At 41.6% G+C, this 21,935-nt stretch overlaps 1 protein-coding gene across 1 annotated transcript in view; it reads left to right on the forward strand.

Annotated features, from left to right (window-relative positions):
- The window catches only part of LOC140205083 (N-acetyl-beta-glucosaminyl-glycoprotein 4-beta-N-acetylgalactosaminyltransferase 1-like), an 872,662-nt gene that overhangs the window by 781,428 nt on the left and 69,299 nt on the right, over window positions 1–21,935 (forward strand). The window contains exons 12-14 of the mRNA XM_072272248.1: window positions 422–522; window positions 14,499–14,566; window positions 20,450–21,773. Of these exons, the coding sequence (XP_072128349.1) occupies window positions 422–522; window positions 14,499–14,566; window positions 20,450–21,773 (1,493 nt within the window). The remainder of the gene's footprint in view (window positions 1–421; window positions 523–14,498; window positions 14,567–20,449; window positions 21,774–21,935) is intronic.

Genomic DNA, 21,935 nt, shown 5'->3' on the forward strand with positions numbered 1-21,935 from the left:
AGCTCATACAAAGTATTATACAGTATATATATTTATTTTCTTTCAGTATGTTATTTCTGTTGTTGAGGTGAAGCTTTAGAAATGTAGAAGCAGAAAAACTGAATAAACAAAGCATAAACTTTTATTATAACGATGAAAATAGTTACTTGTATATCTGGGAAAAAAAGTGAATGGAATTTTCTAATGTTCTTCCACTGTAATCAGAAATGTTCCATTACAATTTTCTGGAGATTTTCTCCAACCCTTCCCAAACTTTCTTCAACCTTTGACACCTAAAAAAACTTACCTAAGCAGTCTCTTTTGGAACTTCACACCCACAATGTTTTTATATTGTATTATTATGCAATTCATAAAAATCATGTTCAGGACTGATCACAGGAATTGGTACAGTACTTACCATGTTATTTGTATATTCCTGCAGGTCTACCTATCTTTTGTCTACCCGAATGACTACACCAGGCTCACTCACATGGAAACGGAAAATAAATGCTTCTACCGTGAGAGCCCCTTGTATTTGGAGAAGTAAGCATTCAGATATACAGTGTAACTATTGAATATTAGATTTAAACAGCAGTCTAATAATGGCAACATCCACAATGAAGTTTGGTCTTTAGGGAAAGGTGCAATGAGAATTAGTCCCTTAGACTTTATCAAGGTCAGTGGCAAAGTCTTGATTTACATCTATAAAATACTACCTACAATGTTTCTGCAGTGTTTGATCTGAGGTCCTTTAATGACATGACAATAGTTTAGGTTATCACTCGCCCTCATTGGAAACAAGTGTTGATTTCTGATTGGGTTGATGGTCAGTTTCTATAATATAATCCTTATTTCACAAACAAAAGAAAATCTACAGATGCTGGAAATCCAAGGCAAAACACACAAAATGCTGGAGGAAAGCAGGTCAGGCATCGTCTATGGAAATGAATAAATCGACGAGATGAAGTCTCAGCCCGAATCATTGACTGTTTATTCATTTCCGTAGATGCTGCCTGACCTGCTGAGGTACTCCAGCATTTTGTGTGTTTTCCATATAATTCTCGCTTCATCGGCCAATGCTTTCCACTGTTGTGACTGTCTAAAAAAAAACTACCCTCATGTAAGCTGTAAATGGGAAATATAAAAGCCTTTATTCACTCAGTGAATCTTCAGAAGAGAGATGATCCAGGAGGATCCAAGCGAAGTTCACTCTCCTGATACAATGTTTTATACATCTTCAACACAAGGATAACAATTAACCACAGTTTAAATTCCTATCACCTGCCTAACTTTAACATTTGGAATATAGTCAGGTAAATTTAGAGAATTACATACTTTCAATGGCAGCACGTCCCAGCTAGCAGAACCTTTTTATATTCAATACTGGTGTTTGTTCCAAAAGCCATACACCCAACATAAAAAACCCTTATGTTACAGTGTTGAGGGATAGCTCCATGAATATACTGTACATCTAAACAGAAGGTCAAGTGACAAAACAGACTTCTCCTGGGCTGTGCATTAAGTGGCAGGGATACATCTTTCACAATGTGCTAATGGTCATTGGAGAACCACTAAAGGAGAACCATGTCTCCTGCACATCTTCCTTAGAATGTATTGGTGTGATTCTACACTGCCACCATCTAGATCAATCCTTCATCAGCCTTAACTGTCTTACAGTCTGGTTTAGTGTAGCATCCTCTCACAATCTACGAAAGCTGCAGCGAACTCTCTGTACAGCGGTACACATCAAAGTTGCTGGTGAACGCAGCAGGCCAGGCAGCATAACAGGTCATTGGCTGCACTCTACCATCACTGCAGGACTTGTTTTGGTCCAGGTGAAAGAGCAGGCAGAAAACATCATTGCATTCACTACCCACCCTGCAAACTGCCTTTTCCAATAGCACCCTTCTAGAAAACACTATAGGGCTATTATTACCATGCTGTGCCACAGTACCATAGCGGTTAGCGTGACGTTATTACAGCTCAGAGTGTTGGAATGCAGAGTTAAATTCTGGCACTGTCTGTAAGGAGTTTGTACATCCACCCATGAATGCATTAGTTTCCTTCGTGTGCTCTGGTTTCCTCCCACAATCCAAAGACGTGCTGGTTAGTTGGTTAATTGGTCGTAATAAATTGTCCTATGATTTGGCTAATAGTTGGGTTGCTGTGCAGTGTAGCTCTTTGGGCTGGAGTGTTCTGCACTGTATGTCTAAATAAATAATAATAAATAAATAATTTTTTAAAACAGCCTCACCATCTTAAAAGTTTCTTCCCCTAAACAGTTAATCTGCTCAACCATTCCAGTTAACCCCCTCACCCCCTCTATCTATTACCCCTGTCACTGCACTGTAAACACTTCAAGCCACTTTCTGTAATTGTGTTTACATTGTAAATACATGCTAGCATTTATGTATTTATGCACATTTATTCCATATCCCTACATTAACGACTAACTTTATTTATATAAAGGATTCTTCATTCATTATAATTGTTCAATGTTGTTTTTTGTCGCATGTTGCACCCTGACCAACACACCACAGCAAACTCTTAATACATGCAAACATACAGTATTTGGCAAATAAATTTAACCTTGATAACAGGAACATTCATCTGTTATCTTCCCCTATGTGGTTTCAATGGGATAGAATCAGATTGTCCCATGCGCACTGACTGGTTTCACGAGCCACAAAGTATCAGTTGGAAGTTTAATTGGAAGTTATCAATTGAAAACTGTTTTTTATTTTAGTTAATTTGCAATTATGCTATCCATAATGTCATAACTCCAAAATTATCCCTAACAGCATCTCGGAAAATTCCTTCCCCTTCCTCACTGTAGAAAGACATTTCTATACCACGGATGTCCCCATCGAACTATAGCTGTTTAATGATATATTGCAAAAGACCATAAGACATAAGGGCAGAATTAGGCCACTCGGCCCATTGAGTCTGCTCCACCAGTCCATCATGGCTGATTTATTATCCCCCTCTGCCTTCTCCCCGTAACTTTAGACGCCCTGGCGAACCAAGAATCTACCAACTTCTGCATTAAATATACTCACTGACTTGGTCTCCATAGCTGTCAGTGGCAATGAATTCCACAGCCATCCATGCATGGCAATAAATTCCACAGATTCAGCACCTTTTGGCTAAAGAAACTACTTCTCATTTCTGTTCTAAATGAGTGTCTCTCTATACTGAGGCTGTGCTCTCTGGTCCTAGACTCATTCACTATAGGAAACATTCTCTCTACATCCACTCTGACTAGGCCTTTCAATATTTGATATGTTTCAATGACTCCAGCAAGTACAAGCTCAAAGCCATCAAATATTCCTCATACATTAACCCTTCCATTCCTGGAATCATTCTTGTGAACCTCCTTTGGATCCTCTCCAATGCCAGAACATCTTTTCTTAGATCTCCAAGTGTGGGCGGACCAAAGCCTTATAAACCCTCAGAATCATATCCTTGCCCTTATATTCTAGTCCTCTCAAAATGAATGCTAACATTGCATTTGCCTTCCTTATCACCAACTCATCCTACAAATTAACCTCTAGGGAATCCTACACATGGACTTCCAAGTCCCTTTGCACCTCTGATTTTTTAATATTCTCCCTGTTTGGAAAATAGACTAAGCCTTTATTCTTTCTACCAAAGAGAGTGACCAAACGCTTCCCTGCACTATATTGCATCTGCCACTTCTTTGCCCATTATCCCAATATGTCTCAGTTCTTCTGCAGACTCCCTGCTTCCTCAATGCTATCTGCCCCTTTATCTATCTTTGTATTGTCTGCAAACTTAGTCACAAGGTCATCAATTTCACCCTTCAAATCATTGACAAATAACACGAAAAGAAGTGGTCCCAATACTGATCCCTGCGGAACACCATTTGTCACCGGCAGCCAACCAGAATAGATCCCCTTCAATCTGACACTTTGCCTCCTGCCAATCAGCCAATTTTCTATCTATGCTAGTATCTTTCTTGTAATATCATGGGCTCTTAATATGTTAAGCAGCCTCATGTGTGGCACTTTGTCAACGGTCTTCTGAAAAATCTAAGTAAAGAACAATCACTGACTCTCCTTAGTCTATCCTGCCTGTTATTTCCTCAAAAAATTCCAACAGATTTGTCAGGCAAGATTTCCCCCTTACGGAAACCATGTTGACTTTGGCCTGTTTTATCATATGCCTCCAAGTACCCAGAATCCTTAACAATAGATTTCAACATCTTCCCAACTATTGAAGTCAGGCTGACTGGTGTATAATTCCCTTTCTTCTGTCTGCCTCCCTCCCTTCTTAAAGAGTGGAGTGACACTTCCAGTTTTCCAGCCCTCCAGAACCACTGCCAAATCTAGTGATTCTTGAAAGTTCATTACTAATGCTTCTTCACTACCTTCTTAGAACCATGGGGTGTAATGCATCTTGACCTGGTGACCTTTCTACCTTTGGACTTTTCAGCTTTCCAAGCACCTTCTCCATAGTAATAGGACTACAATCACATGTGCCCCCGACACTCTAGAATTTTAGCATACTGCTAGTGTCTTTCACTGTGAAGACTAAAGTACTTATTAAGTTTGTCCATTGTTTCTTTGTCCCCCATTAGTACCGCTCCAGCATAATTTTCCAGCAGTCTGATATCCTCTCTTACTTTTGCTATATCTGAAAAATATTTTGGTATCCTTTTTGATATCTTTGACTAGCTTACTTTCGTATTTCATCTCCTTTTTTTTAAGTTGCCTTCATTTGGTTTTTAAAACACTCCCAATCCTCTAACTTTCCACTTTTTTTTTGCTATATTATATGCCCTCTATTTTGCTTTTATACTGTCTTTGACTGTCCCTTGTTAGCCACAGTTGCCTCATCCTCCTTTTATAATACTTCTTCATCTTCAGGATGTATATATCCTGTGCCTTCTGAGCTGCCATTGCTGTTTTGCTGTCATCCCTGCTAGTGTCCTCCTCCCATCAACTTTGGCCAGTTTTGCTCTCATGCCCTGTAACTCTTTACTTCACTGTGATACTGATACATCTGGTTTTATCTTCTCCCTCTCAAACTGCAGGGAGAGTTCTATCATATCGTTATCCCTGCTCCTAAGGGTTCCTTTACCTTAAGCTCCCTAATTAAATCTGGTACTTTATACAACACCACCCAATCCAGGATTGCCTTTCCTTTCACCTGCTCAACTACAAGCCGCTCTAAATGCAGGAATTCTACAAATACCCTCTCTTGGGATCTAGCACCAACTTGATTTTCTCAGTTTACCTGTTTATTGAAATCCCTCATGACTATTGTAACATCGCCCTTATTACATGCCTTTTCTATTTCCCCATTGATATTAATATTGTCTATCCTGACAACTGTTCGGGGCCTGTAAATAACTCCCAATTGGGTCTTCTGACTGTTGCAACTTTTTAACTCTACCCACAAGGATCCAACATCTTCCAATTCTATGTCACCACTTTCTAAGGATTTGATTTCATTTTTTACCAAGAGAGCCACACCACCCCCTTTGCCTACCTGCCTGTCCTTTCAATGCAATGTGTATCCGTGGATGTTCAGCCCTCAACTAAGGTACTCTTTTAGCCATGTCTCAGTGATGGCCACAATGTCATACCTACCAATCTGTAACTGTGCCAAAAGGTCATCTAGCTTATTCCGTGTACTGTACACATTCAAATATAATGCCTTCAGTCCTCCATTCATCATCCTTTTCAACTTTGTCCCCAGTTTACAGTTCAACTCATCTCACTGACTGTAGTTTTGCCCTGTCATCTGCCTGTCCTTTCTCACAGCCTCACCACACACCGATATACTTGTATACCAATTGCCGTATCTCCAGCCCAAACACTCCAGTTCCCACTCCCCTGCCAACTTAGATGGAAAAACCCTCCCCAACAGCTCTACCAAACCTGCCCACAAGGATATTGTGCTGCCTTGGGTTTAGGTGTAACCTGTCTTTTTTGTACAGGTCAAACCCTCCCCAGAGGAGATCCCAATAATCCAGAAATCTCAAGCACTGCTCCTTATACCGCTTCCTCAGCCACTCATTCGATTCCTGCCCTGACAAGCATCTGGCGCAGCAAGTAACTTAGAGATTACTACCTTTGAGGTCCTGTTCTTCTGCCTCATCCTTAACTCTCTATACTCACTGCACAGGATTTCTGCCCCCTTTCTACCCGTGTCATTGGTACCAATGTGCACAGTGACCTTTGACTGTTCACCGTCCCTGGAGAAACTTCTGCAGCTGCCCCAGGACACCCTGGACCTTAACACCTGGGAAGCAACACAACGTTCTTCCTGCTCTTTCTTGGCCACAGAATCTCCTGTCCATCTCCCTCGCTATTGAGTCTCTTGCCATTATCACTCTGCCTGACTTTACCTTTCCCTGCTGTGCCTCAGAGCCAGTTATAGTGCCACTGGCATGCCTGCTGCTGCACCCTGATAGGTCATCTCCTCCCAGCAGTGTCCAAAGGAGTATCCTTCAAGTTCAAGTTCAGTCTTATTTTCATATATACAACCAAACAAAACAATGTTCCTCTGGACCATGGTGCACCCACACAACATACAATATATCACACACAGCAGATAAACCAAAATATTATACCATAAGTTAATTATATATAATTCAAAGTGCATGTAGTAATGCACAGTGTTGGTGTTCAGTAAATAGTACAGTAAAACAGCTCGTTGTCCTAGCAACGAAACCTCGGTGGCGGCAGCGTATTTATTAGTCTCACAGCCTGAGGGAAGAAGCTGTTGCTCGGCCTGGTAGTCCTAGTCCTGATCTTTCTGTACTTCCTTCCTGACAGTAGTGGCCCAAAGAGATTGTGGAATGTGTGGTAGGGATCCTCAATGATGCTTTGGGCCCATCATCTTCAACACTTCCAGTAAGTGTCACAAATGGGGGCAAGGGAGATCCTGATGATCCTCTCAACAGTTGTTACTCTGTAGAGTCTTGCAGTTTCTGTACCACACAATGAGGCAGCCAGGCAGGCCACTCTCAATGGTGCTCCTGTAGAAAGTTGTTAGAATGGAGGCCGGGTGCCTTGCACGCCTCAATCTCCTCAGAAAGTGTAGACGCTGCTGTGCCTTCTTGACTAGTGAGGAAATGTTGCAGGTCCAGGTTAGATCATCCATTATGTGCACACCAAGGAAATTTATGCTCTTCACTCTCTCCACAGCAGAGCCATTGATGTGCAATGGAGAGCGGTTGACCTGTGCCTTCCTGAAGTCCACGATCATCTCTTTTGTCTTGTCCGAGTTGAGACTCAGGTTGTTGTTCCTTTGACAAACCTCTCTACCTCCTCTCTGTGTGCCAGCTCATCATCATTGCTGATGAGGCCAACCACTGTAGTATCATCAGCGATCTTGATGATGCAATTTGAGCTGACGCTAACAGAGCAGTCAAGAGTCAGCAGCAGGAACTGCAGTGGATGGAACACACAGACAGGGCTTTCTGCCAAGAAGTCCAAGATCCAGTTGCAGAAACGCGGTGTTGAGTCCCAACTGCTGTGTATTTAATACTTAAGTAATATTTGAGTAACCTTGTATAGACATTGTTTGATTAAGCATCTTTGTTTCTTTAAATAATTCATTACATGAATTGCAAATGTCATCGCACTACCTACAGGGGCAGGGGACAGTTTCAGAGATATTATGATGTCCATTAGGACCTCTGTTAGCAGGGCTGCACAGTCCCTGAGCAGCTGACCAGGTATGTAGTCTGACCCCACTGCTTTGGATTGGTGTACCTTGGCTAGGGTCCTGCTCACCTCGGCTGTGTCCAGACAGGGTATATTTTCATTCAATTGGTCAAATGGTACATAGAAAGCATTCAACCCATCAGAAAGAGAGGTATCGCTGTCGTTGATGCACAGGGTGGACATGTAATCAGTTATTGTTTGCATACCTTGCCACATGCTCTGCATGTCCCTGGTGTCACAAAGGTGTTTGTAAATGTTCTGTAGATTTGCATAGAGGAACTCTGCATAGACTGCTTACTCCCCTTACTTCTCCTGGTTGTCACCATGGGAAGTCTGCGCTCTGGGTGAGACTATCGCAGTAGAAGACTCATCTGTGAAGTTTTCACCCTCCCAGATGGGCCTCAGTGCATCCAGCTCCAGTTCCTTGACTTTGTCAGTTAGGAGCTGAAGTTGGGTGGACTTCTTGCAGATGTATTCATCAGGGAGACTGTTAGATACCCTGAAATTTCACATCTCACCAAAAGCATTCCACTGCCTGAACCATCATTCTACCTACATTTGTTATGCTTCTGACTCTCAAATCTAACCACTAGCTTGCAGCTGTTCTTGCCTAAGCCTGTTGAGCCAAAGCCTGACCACTCACGCAATGGCTACTCCACTCAAACGCTTCTTCTTTCTTATCGATGCTTGCCAATTAACCCTAGTTACTGTTAACCCAAGCTATTTCCTACTCCAGAGGCAATTCCTGAGAGGCCCCAGCCACTTTTTAAAATTAATACATAAAGTCCACAAGGAACTACCTTCAAACCACTCCACGACCTCCTGCTCCGCAGACAAAACCCGACAAGCCCCGCTTACTTTTTATAACTTGCGTGTAAAGTCCACAAAGAACTGTCTTCAACTCACTCTGTAACCTCCCGCTCTGCAGACAAGTCCCAGCTGGCTCCACTCGCTTTACACAACCATAGCTTCCTGCCATAGATAAAAGAGTTGATGGTATAACACAGTGGATGCTATATTTCATTCATATGTAGAAATGGAATAAGTTTTTAGCTTACTAACAAGTCTAACCCTCTGAAAAAATTGCCAATTAATTATGCTACCTGAATGAATTCCATCATAGGTATCAATCTGACCTATTCTAGATCCAGAAGTTGCTGGAAATCACAGGAATGCTGAGTATTTTCTCTTTTTTTTCTTGTATAAAAGATATCCACTGTTTTCCTGTTGACATGTGGTTTAATATTCAGGTTTACAATTAATGTTCATTAGTAGGTTTTACCACAATACTTGCATAATTATATTTAACTCCCATTCTTATATAGTGTTGAACCTTGCAGACAATGGCACACAAATTTAGTTACAGTAATACTACGCAAACCAGAATGTACTAAATTCTTATAATATATTGAAGAGCTTGCATTACATTATTAGTTTAACAACATGAAAACATTGCTTCAGAAGCCTGCAGCTATAAATATTAATGTTACAATGTAGTGCTACACTCTGCAATTTATATAAATGACATGGATGAAGGCACTAAAGTTATGTTTGTTAAATTTTCTGATGACATAGAAAGGGTAGGAGAGTTTGTTACAAAAAGAGGGATAGAGATGGGTTCAGTGATTGAGCAAAGATCTGGCATATGTAGTGCAGTGTTCAAAATTGTGACATTATTCAACTCTTCAAGTAAAATCAAAAAGGAAACAATCCAAGTAAAAAGAGATATCATGAAGTTGTGAAGTGCGGAGAGATGTATGCTGTAGTGCAGGGGTGGCCAACCTTTTACATTCCATGCATCAATTTTTTCATGCACAAGTTTCAGATGCGATTTTTTCACGCATGAGTTCTATATTAACATATTTTTACAAGAATTGAATGGGGGTACAAGAGTTGTATGGCGCATCTGAACTTGTGAGTGAAAAAATTAACGCATGGAACGTAAAAGGTTGGTCACCCCTGCTGTAGTGCATAATTTATCAACAGCTCGGCCATCAGGCTCTGTACTGAGTCAACTTTGAGCTGGAGAAGTGATCTTGTAATCTGACATGTAAGTTTTGTACATCTTATTTTTAAAGTAACTTACTTTTATTCTTTCTTACTTCTTTTCAAATATTTGTGTACCTGTGCACTTGTAACCCTACTGTGACACTGTAATTTCCTTTGGGATCAATAAAGCATCTATTTATCTATCTAGTATGCTATTGTGTATTGCTGAGGGAATTGGAGAAGTGGGTAGGTTGTGCTTCAGTTATATAGGCCTTGGACTGAGTGTATCTGGAGTTTTTGTGTGATTTCATTTTCCTTGCTTAATGGATGTAATGCATTGGAAGCAGTTGACAATGTTTACCGGATTAAGTCAGGAATAACCAGGTTGAACTATGAGGAAAGGCTGGATAGACTAGGCTGGACTTCCTAATGCAGAATGGTATGTTCTCATTTATTTCCAATCCTTTCATATTTGTAGCAATTGTTGCTTTGGGAAGTACTGTTAACAAAGCCTAGTTGAATAACTGTGAGGCATTTTGTACATATTACTAATTGTAGTCACTCTATTGATGGTGGATGGAGTGTTTAGAATAATGGTCTGAGTGCTGGTCAACTAGACTGGATCCTGGCTGCTTCATCCTTTTTGGTGGTGTGGAGGTAGCCAAACAAATAATCAGTGCATTTCTAAGGTGTTGAACAGATTCATTCCTGTTGATGACTGATTCTACGTTGTAATTGCAGCTCTGAAATAGGACTAGGAAACATTCTGATTCTGCTAAGATATATTCCATAAATATTACAAGAATGAGAATAAATTGGAATATTTCTCTTCTAATTAAATCTCCTTTCATACTTACACATAATAATATGTAGGTTGATTAAAAAGGGAAGACAATTTAATTTCACTTTTCATGCCCTTTTGTAGGATACCTCAAAGCACTTTATAGCAAAGGAGGTATTTTTAAAGTATAATCGCTGCTGTAACTTTAGAACACAGCTCTCTCCCTCAACGATCAATGCATAAAGGACATGAACCTCAAACACAAGAAAATCTGCAGATCCTGGAAATCCAAAGCAACACACACAAAATGCTGGAGAAACTCAGCAGGTCTGGCAGCATCTATGGAAAAGAGTAAACTGTTGATGTTTTGGGCCAAGACCCTTCATTAGGAAGGGGTGAGATGCCAGAATAAAAAGGTGGGGGAAGGAGAAAGAGACTGGCTGGAAGGTGAAAAGTGAAGCCAGGTGGTTGGGAAACATAAAGGGCTGGAGAAGAAAGAATCGGATAGGAGAGGAGAATGAACAATAGGAGAAAGGAAAGGAGGAACAGGAGAAAGCTGTGCGTAGACAGGACATCCTGGAGAGCTTGTCTACAGAGGTCATATGGGTGGAGCTGAGGAACGGGAAAGGTGTGACCACACTAACAGGGTTATATTATAGACTGCCCAATAGTCAGAGAGAATTGGAGGAGCAAATCTGTAGAGAGATAGCAGACCGATGTAAGAAACGTAAAGTTGTAATAGTAGGGGATTTTAACTTTCCACATATTGACTGGGACTCCCTCACTGTGAAAGGGCTAGATGGCTTGGAGTTCATCAAATGTGTTCAGGAAAGTTTTCTAAATACATAGTGGTATCTACGAGACAGGATGCAATACTTGATCTCCTATTAGGGAACCAGGCAGTTCAGGTGACAGAAGTATGTGTAGGCAAACATTTTGGGTCCAGTGACCATAATGTCATTACTTTCAAGTTAATTATGCATAAGGATTGGTCTGGTCCTCGAGTTGAGGTTCTAAATTGGGGAAGGGGCAATTTTGTGGAAATGAGAAAGGATCTAGGAAGAGTGAATTGGGATAAGTTGTTTTCTGGCAAGGATGTGTTCAGTAAGTGAAAGGCCTTCAAAGGGGAAATTTTGAGAGTGCAAAGTTTGCATGTTCCTGCCAAGATTAAAGGCAAAGTTAACAGGCATAGGGAACCTTGGTTTTCAAGGGATATTGGCGATCTGGTTAAGAAAAAGAGAGAGGTGTCTAGCAGGTACAGACAACAAAGAACAAATGAGGTACTTGAAGAGTATGGAAAATGTAAGAAAATACTAAAGAAGGAAATCAGGAAGGCAAAAAGACATGAGATTGCTTTGGCAGATAATGTGAAAGTAAACTTGAAGGGTTTCTACAAGTATATTAAGAGTAAAAGGATAGTAAGGGACAAAATTGGTCCCCTAGAAGATCAGAGTGGTCATTCATGTGTGGAGCCTTACAAGATGGGGAGATCTTAAACAGATTTTTTGCATCAGTATTTACTCAGGAAATTGGCATAGCGTATATGGAAGGAAGGGAAACAAGCAGTAGTGTCATGGAACCTATAGAGATTAAAGAGGAGGAGGTGCTTGCTGCCTTACAGTGAATAAAGGTAGATAAATCCCCTGGGCCTGACATGATATTTCCTCGGACCTTGAGAGAGACTAGTGTAGAAATTGCAAGAGCACTGGCAGAAGTGTTTAAAATGTCCTTAGCCACGGGTGCAGTCAGTGCCGGAGGATTAGAGGGTAGCTCATGTTGTTCCGTTGTTTAAAAAAGGCTCCAAAAGTAAACCAGGTAATTACAGGCTAATGAGCCTGACATCAGTAGTAGGTAAATTATTGGAAGGTGTTCTGAGAGATCGGATATACAAGTATTTGGACAGCCAAGGGCTGATTAAGGATAGTCAGCATGGCTTTGTGTATGATAGATCATGTTTAACGAATCTTGTAGAGTTTTTTGAGCAGGTTACCCAGAAAGTAGATGAAGGAAAGGCTGTGGATGTTGTCTACATGGACTTTAGTAAGGCCTTTGACAAGGTTCCACATGGGAGGTTAGTTCAGAAGGTTCAGACACTAGGTATCCATGGAGAGGTTGTAAACTAGAATCTAAATTGGCTGTGTGGAAGAAGACAGAGAGTGGAGAGTGGATGATTGCTTGTCAGACTGGAGGCCTGTGACTGGTGGTGTGCTTCAGGGATCTGTGCTGGGACCATTGTTTTTTGTTGTCTATATCAATGATCTAGATGATAATGTGTTAAATTGGAACAGCAAGTTTGCTGATGACACTAAGATTGGAGGCATAGTGGACAGCGAGGAAGGCTTTCAACGCTTGCAGAGGGATCTGGATCAAGTGGGAAATGGGCCAGATAAAGGTAGATGGAATTTAATGAAGACAAGTGTGAGGTGTTGCATTTTGGAAGGACAAACCAAGGTAGGATGTACACAGTAAATGGTAGGGCACTGAGGAGTGCGGAGGAACAAAGGGATATGGGAGTTCAGATACATAATTCCCTGAAAGTGGTGTCACAGGTAGACAGGGTTGTAAAGAAGGCTTTTGGCTTCTGGCATTCAAAAATCAAAGTTTTGAGTATAGGAGTTGAGATGTTATGGTGAGGTTTTATAAGACATTGGTGAGGCCAAATTTGGAGTATTGTGTGCAGTTCTGGTCACCTAACTATAGGAGGGATATCAGTAAGATTGAAAGAATGTAGAGAAGATTTACTAGGAGTAACAGGGGAAGTTTGAACCGGTTAGCACTTTATTCCTTGGAGTGTAGAAGAATAAGGGGGGGGTGGGAGGTTTATTAGATGTTTACAAAATTATGAGGGGTATAGACAGAGTAAATGTGAGTTGGCTCTTTCCACTTTGATTAGGAGAGATAAATACGAGAGGACATGGCTTTAGGGTGAAAGGGGAAAGGTTTAGGGGGAACATTGGGGGAACTTCTTCACTCAGAGTGGTGGGAGTGTGGAACGAGCTGCCATCTGACATGGTAAATGTGGGCTCACTCTTAAGTTTTAAGAATAAATTGGATAGGTACATGGATGGGAGTGGTCTGGAGGGTTATGGACTGGGTGCAGGTCAATGGGACTAGCAGAATAAAGTTTCGGCACAAACTAGAACGGCCAAATGGCCTGTTTTCTGTACTGTAGTGTCCTGTGGTTCTAGGAGGGGACCGATGGGGGGAGGGGGTGCAGATGAGAAGAAGCGAAAGGTCTGAATGGGGAATAAAGGAAAGGGGGAGGGAAATTTTTGTTCACGGGAAGGAAAAGTCAATATTCATGCCATTAGATTGGAGGGTACCCAGGCAGATACTAATCTGTTCTGTTTTAGTCATATTACTTGGTTTATGAATGTGGCTATGATACAGCATAGCTTTGAGGTTGGTTGCTCAAGTGTTACATTTTCACTTATTCGTGGGTGTGAGCTTTACTGATAAGGTTAGTGTTTATTGCCCATCCCACAGGTACCTGCAAGGTGGGGATGGGCCACTTTCTTTGTTCAGAAGTTTGGACCATTAAATCATGAGGAACACTAAAGTAATATGGTGGTGTTTCTCATGTAGATGTTGCCCTCGTCCTTCTAAGCCAAACGTATCATGAGTTTGGGAGATGTTATCGAATGGATGTTGAAGAATGCATACTGCAGCAATTATGGTGAAGTAGGCAGTGAATCTGGTAATCAAGTGGGTTGCATGCCCTGCATTATTCTCTTTGAATATCTTTATAGAAACACTCATCCATCAAAGTCTACCACCTGTATGGTTGAAAACAATGTCAGGACTCAGTCACTCACAGCCAATCACATCTAATCTGACTTGGTCTAGTTTCTGCCATGTTTATATTTCAAACACTAGGGGCAACATGTCATATGTACTTGTTATGGAAACATAAGTCTTATTATTTTTCTTTCCCAGTATTTCTGGAATTGGTCAAGTTAAGCATTTACTTTCACAATTGACAATCCATCTCCAGCCTCTGAAGCTGTGACACAGTTCTGTTTGTAATTTCTGCCTTTCCTCCCTGGCAGGTTTGGATTCTACAAGTACATGAAGATGGATGAGGAGAGCAAACCTTTCTTGTTTGATAACCCAGAGGGTAAGAATGACAGGCAGTTTTTGGTCGGTCATTTTGATGTTCAGCAGACCTTGCATAACAAATATAGATACTTTGGATCAGCTGGTTTTAATGCTCCATATCAGACCTTTCCCATTATTTAACTCAATGTATAAAATTATCTTCTCTTTTTGTCTCTTACTTAAGCAGATATCTAACAGAAAAATACAAAACAAGCAATTTGTGCATGTTTTTGTTCAACTCTTGAAAAGAAGAAAGAATTTGTATTATTATTGATACAAAAAAAATATTTTTTTAATGTTCCTGGCACACTAGCATCACTAACACCTAGCATAGAATCTGCACGAGCCAACTGCAGAGCATAACTTCCCATGCAATGCCTGAAGAATAGTTTAGAATTGATTTCCACTAACATGCTCCTGAGTGATATTTGCAATTCCCACACTAGCAGCTTAAAATAAAGTTTTCTCTTTACCCAATAGAGAGGGTATGGTGGGTCTTGTTATTCCAAGCCGATCCAAATACTATAAAAGGAGCAGCTTGAAGAGAACTTTAGTAGGCAACAGCATATGGTGATCAAAAGACTGGTGTGCAGTGAGGCTGTGGCTGCACAAATCCTTCATTATTGGTGTTATTATCCTAACAGTTACACCTATACATTTTTTACTGAAAACCTATTTCCTTTTACTGTATCTTCCCTGAAGCCAGCATTGAGCTTGGCCCCTGAACGTCCAACTTGCCCAGCAGTCAGTCCCACCCGAGGCTGAGTTAGCACAGCAAATGGTATCCATGGTGACAGGATCTCATAATACACTTGGCAATTGATCTGCAGAGAATTGAAGACCCAGCCAGTGTGGAACCCTCCCTGTCATCCATTGACTCTTAGGCCAAGGTGTCAGCCTAAGTCACACTCAAAGTCCATTAATGTGGCATCTTCTCGAGGGTAATTAGGGATAGACATTAAATACCAGTCTTACTATCTTCACCCAGACCCAGAAAAACGGTGATCAGTGGAAGCAATCAAGGAAACCAAAAGCCAGGTAGCTCCAGTGGGCAGAGGTGAAGGTGAAGATGGAGACAGAGACTGGAGGTTGATAAGCAGGGTCACAAAGGATACAACTGCTAGAGCGTGCCAAGTGAAGAACATGATATTGGAAACAATACGGGAGAGATGAAGGGCAAATGGAACCAAATAGACACTAATGTCAGAAATGCTGTTTTTGGATTTCATTTCAGAAATCAACACTATTGTGCCACAGTCCTTGGAGAACTAAATACTCCTCTGTCTAAATACACCACTGTGCAACTGGGTGTGGACTTCCTAACCAACAAACCTCAGACTCCTCCTTCCCCATGGGTGCCCCCCAAGGTTGTGTGCTGAGCCCAGTGCTGTACACTCTGCTCACACATGATTGCAAGGCGAAGCACCTGAGTAATCACATTGTCAAGCTCGCCAATGAAACAACAGTGGTGGGGCTTATCACCAACAATGATGAGACAGCCTGCAGAGTGGAGGTGGAAGAACTCAAGGCCTGATGGATAGCAGATAGTATCCATGGTGACAGAGCCTTATGATTCACTTGGCAATTGTCTGCAGGGAGTTAAAGACCCACTCAGTGTGGAACCCTCTTCCTCAAAGTCAACAAGACAAAGGAGATGGTTATCGACTTCAGGAGAACTCACACCACTCACACCCATCTTTTTATCAGTGCCACAGCAGTGCACACTGCGAGCAGTTTCAAACACCTGGGAGTGCACACCTTGCGAACCTCTCATGGCCCCAGAACACATTCCACAAAGTCGGGAAAGGTCACTAATACCTCTACTTTTTGAGGAGGCTGAGAACAGCTGGACTACGCACATCTATACTCACGTCATTCTACAGATGAGCAGTAGACAGCATCCTAACATGCCACATCACTGCATGGTATGGAAACTGTACTGCCGAGGATAGGAAGAGTTACTTCTACATTTGGTTGTCAAAATGCATCACTAGCACTAGCCTACCCAGCATCAAGGATATATATACATTAAGTTCCCAGAAAAGGGCCATTAACATCATGAAGGATCACACACATTCTGCTCATGGACTGTTGGTCCCACTTCTGTCAGGGAAAAGGCATCAGGATCATCAGACTCGATAACAGTTACTTTCCCCAAGCAGTAAGGCTGATCAACATCTCCACTCATTAACCCACCCATCCACACCATTTCTTGTCAGTTACCTTAAGTACAGATACACAGATACCCCTAGCATCGCTTTATGGACATACAATTGATTAATGTACAAAGTTATCTTATTTATTTAGATTTAATGTGTTGTATCTTATTCCATTTTTGTGCAGCATCAGATCTGGAGTAATAAATATTTCACTCTCCTTTACACTTGCGTACTGGTAATAACACTGTACAACCTTGAATACATCTTGAATGTGGAAAGAGATCCATTGGGTAAAGTGTATAGGTAGTATTTAGATGGAAACTGGGGGGGAGGGGAAGAGTTATGATAATGACCAATGGGGATCTGGAGGAGGGGTACGAAAATGGAAAGAAAACTGGGAGGACCAGAAGGAGAGTGATAGGTGAACACAGGAGATGAGGGTTACCTGTAAAGGAAAATTTGCTGTTCATGACATTGAGCTGTAGACTACCCAGGTAGAATATGAGGTCTTGATCTTCTAGTTTGTGCTGGGCCTTGCACTGGCTGTGCAGAAGACCAAGAGTGGACAAGAAATATAGAGTACTACAGCACAGAAAGAGGTCCTTGAGCCCATCTAGTCTGTGGTGAACTGTTATTCTGCATGGTTCCATTAACTTGCACCTATACCACAGATTTCCAGACACCAATCCACATCCACAAAGTTCTCTGGCAGCTCATTTCACATTCACACCATTATCTGAGTGAAGCAGCTCCCCCTCAGATTCCCCATAAATATTTCACCTTTCACCCTGAATTTATGACTTCTCATTCTAGTCTCACCCAACTTCAGTGGAAAATGTCAGCTTTCATTGAACCTGTCTATACCTCTCATAATTTTGTACACCTCTATCAAATCTCTCCTCATTTTCTTATTCTCCAGAGAAAAACAAACCTTTCACTATAACTCAAGTCCTCAAACCCAAACAGCATCCTTGTAAACTTTCTCTGTATTCATCTAGTCTAATTGATACCTTACCTTAGATAGGTGACCAGAACTGTACACAACACTCCAAATTTGGCCTCACCAATATCCTATACAACTTCAACAGAACATTCTAACTCCTGTACTCAATACTCTGAGAAATGAACATAAGGTTTTGCAGATGCTGGAAATCCAGAATAACACACACAAAATACTGGAGGAACCCAGCAGGTCAGGCAGCATCTATAAGAGATGAATAAACTGCTGACGTTACGGGCTGAGACCCTTTTTCAGGACTCCAATGTACCACATTATCATCCAGATCACTGATATAAACGACAAACAGCAATGAACCCAGCACTGAGCCCTGTGGCACACCACTAGTCAAACCAACCATTTACCACCATTCTCTGGTTTCTCCCACTAAGTCAATGTTGAATCCAATTCATTACTTCATCCTGAATACCAAGTAACTGAACCTTCTTGACTTATTGGCGAGACCTGACGCAGACTGGGAGACCGCTTTGCTGAACATCTACGCTCTGTCCGCCAGAGAAAGCAGGATCTCCCAGTGGCCACACATTTTAATTCCACATCCCATTCCCATTCTGACATGTCTATCCACGGCCTCCTCTACTGTAAAGATGAAGCCACACTCAGGTTGGAGGAACAACACCTTATATTCCATCTGGGTAGCCTCCAACCTGATGGCATGAACATCGACTTCTCTAAATTCCGCTAAGGCCCCACCTCCCCCTCGTACCCCATCTGTTACTTATTTTTATGCACACATTCTTTCTCTCACTCTCCTTTTTCTCCCTCTGTCCCTCTGAATATACCTCTTGCCCATCCTCTGGGTCCCGCCCCCGTCTTCCTTCCTGGACCTCCTGTCCCATGATCCTCTCGTATCCCCTTTTGCCTATCACCTGTCCAGCTCTTGGCTCTATCCCTCCCCCTCCTATCTTCTCCTATCATTTTGGATCTCCCCCTCCCCCTCCAACTTTCAAATCCCTTACTCACTCTTCCTTCAGTTAGTCCTGACGAAGGGTCTCGGCCTGAAACGTCGACTGCACCTCTTCCTACAGATGCTGCCTGGCCTGCTGCGTTCACCAGCAACTTTGATGTGTGTTGTTTGAAACTTCTTGACTACTCTCCCATGCGGGACTTTGTCAAAGGTCTTGCTAAAGTCCATGTAGACAACATCCATTGCCTTTCCATCATCAGCTTTCCTGGTAACCGCCTTGAAAAATTCCACAAGACTGCTTAGACATGGCCTATCACTCACTAAGCCATGTTGGCTATCTCTAATCAGGCCCTGTCTATCCAAATACTTATATACCCTGTACCATAAAATACCTTCCAATGATTTACCCACTACTGACGTCAGATTCACAGGCCTATAATTTCCCAGCTTATTCCTAGAGCCTTTCTTGAACAACAGAACAATATTAGCTAACCTCTAGTTTTCCGGCACCTCAGCCGTGCTTAAGAACCTTTTAAGTGCCTCTGCTAAGGAGCCTGCAGTTTCTGCACTGGCCTCTCTCAAGTTCCAAAGGAACACCTTGTTGGACTCTAGGGACTTATCCACCCCAATTTGCCTCAAGGCAGCAGGCACTTCATCTTCTGTGATCTGTATGTTGTCCATGCCTCACTACTCAGTTCTGTAGGGTCTGTTTGTGTTACAAATAAAGAGGGACATAATAAATTATTTAATATCTCCTGCAGTTCTTTCAGACCGCAAGTGTTCCCTTATGTAAGAGTGGGAAGAGGAATTGAAATGCCATGCATCCAGAAACTAAGGATGGCAGCTGTGGACAGTGTGGGTCCTCTGGAATCCAATAACCTGTACTATCCTAGAGAGGTTTTCCATTAATCTGGACTTGGATAGAAACTTTAGAAGAAAACATCGCAATTTTTTTCCTCTTATTGAATGAAGATCATTTGCTCTGACAATAAATTATATTAGCTTTGATTGTACATTTCTTTATTTTGTTTCATTACATGCCTCTAGTCAGAGCTGACATTATCACACACAAGCTCTTACCACAACATAATCTCTTGTTTTTGAGGTTCCATGTTGGAACCTGACATTACATTGATACCATATCATCATGGATATTAGTTGCCCAGGACCCCTTTGTAACCCAATAATGCATATTCAATATCCTTACAACTAGAATCCCATCGTGGATGATAAGGATGTAATAGAATGCAATGAACTACTCACTACTGTTGCATTTAAATATTTTTCCTTATTCTTCTTTGGCAATTAAGTGAATTGAAAATAAACTATAAAGTCTATTGTGCAACACAACAGATTGGGGAATGGGATTGGCTGAAAGGTATTGGGGAATATAGGAGCGTCTGATCCAATGGATTGGGTGGGGGGGATTATATTAACATGGGAGAGGTCTGGGGATTTCACGGACAATGAAAAATTAACATAGGTGTATGCCTTGGGCTCTTCCTTAACCCATGGCTAAAAGTGGCTCTCTCCATTTGGTGTTCAGAGACCTGTGTATTTCTGCAGGGTAGAATTTCTTGTGTGATGCCAAAACCAGGGTCGAACACCACTTGTCACAGCCTAGCCCAGGAGGTACTGGGTGTCTGTCTTAAGACAAGGATCCAGAACAAAAATCTGTAAATGTGCTCACCATTCAATCTAAAAAAAAATTCTGTTGCATGGTTTTGCATTGAAAGCTGCCTTTTAATTCTTGGTCACTTTTCATATTAACTCTCTATCACTTATTTACGTTTTACCCACACGTTTTGGATATTATAGATTTCCCTGAAGAATCAGAAGGAGTTGATACAGAACCTGTACTACGCAGCAGCAAGATGACGTGGAACAAGGAGGACCTGAAGGAACGAGGAAATAGCAGCCTGTTTCAGAGCCAGTTGGTCGCAAAGAGGAAGCTCCTGCCACTGCTTGAGGACAATAGGGATGACTTTGACTACATGGACAGCCACAAAAGAAAGACCACAACCAAGGACTTTCACATCATGAAACCACAACAAAAGGCCTTGCATCCAATTCTTCAAGAAAAGGATGTGTCCCCATCCGCTGTAGCCGACAACAATCAGGAACTGGGCCTCTTTCACAAACCAAAACACAGACAAAGTAGGTCACTAACCTGGGCTAAATTCAACCCAGAGGAGTCAAATAAAAAACCAGCCAGTCAATCCAAACTCAGTAAGAGTAGCTTGTTCAACTTGCAGTCAGAGATTTCCATTCCACTCATCCCCAGTAAAACCAAGCAGTTTTTGAGTAATACTGCTTACGTAGGCATCCATAAAAAGAGATTTGGTGAGCCCAAGAAGCTACAGAATAAAATCTATGTTACTAGACCCCAGCAGAAGAAAAATACATTGCTTACAGAAAAGCCTAGGGAATTGTTTCCTGGAGTGTACTCGCACTCCAATGCCAGGAATAATGAACTGCAAGACCTGAGCTCGATAAAGAACTTGACTTCCATTGCAAAGGGGAAAAAGACAACATTATACCTCACTAATAAAATGTTTTTGTTAAGGAACGCAACATCTCAGGAGCAGGAAGTGCATGATGCTAATAATGATTCTTTTCGGGTTACAACATTTAAAAAGGTGAAGAGGAACTGGAAGGCACTGCACAGGAAACAGGAACAGATTAGGGATGACAAGAACAGACACAATATTACTGCAACACCTCGTGTATACTTTACGCATGAGGAAAATGTGGACAAGGAAGATTTTACCCTTCCTATTCACAAAAAAACAAATGAACTTAAACCAACATCCTTTGCTCCTGAAAATTTTTCTGAAGAGACAACCTACTGGAAGGCTGGTGACTTGAGTGAATCCCAGCAAATTTATAATGACCAGTTTGAGGCAACCGATGAAGGACTGTCAGATTACAGTTATGAGGATTCTGAGCCTCAGCAGGGCTGGATGGAGGAATCTATAAACTGGCAGCGAACATTCAGCGTCAGCTCCATGGATTTTGAGCTCTTGCGGTCAGACTGGAATGACCTCAGGTGTAATGTTTCTGGCAACCTACAAATGAGTGAGAGTGAGGTGGTAGATGTTTTAGCACAGTACATGGAGAAGCTGAATGAAAAAAATGGTGGGTGAGTACCTTCAAACTATATTTTTGTGCAATTATTTTAGAATATCAAACATAGAACAGTACAGAACAGGAATAGGCCTTTCGGCCTACACTGTTATGCTGAATCAATTAAATTAGTGATCAAATGGCTAACTGATTTCTTCTGCCTATATAATGACCATAT

The sequence above is a fragment of the Mobula birostris genome, chromosome 11, assembly GCF_030028105.1.
Source record: "Mobula birostris isolate sMobBir1 chromosome 11, sMobBir1.hap1, whole genome shotgun sequence".
NCBI lineage: Eukaryota > Metazoa > Chordata > Chondrichthyes > Myliobatiformes > Myliobatidae > Mobula > Mobula birostris.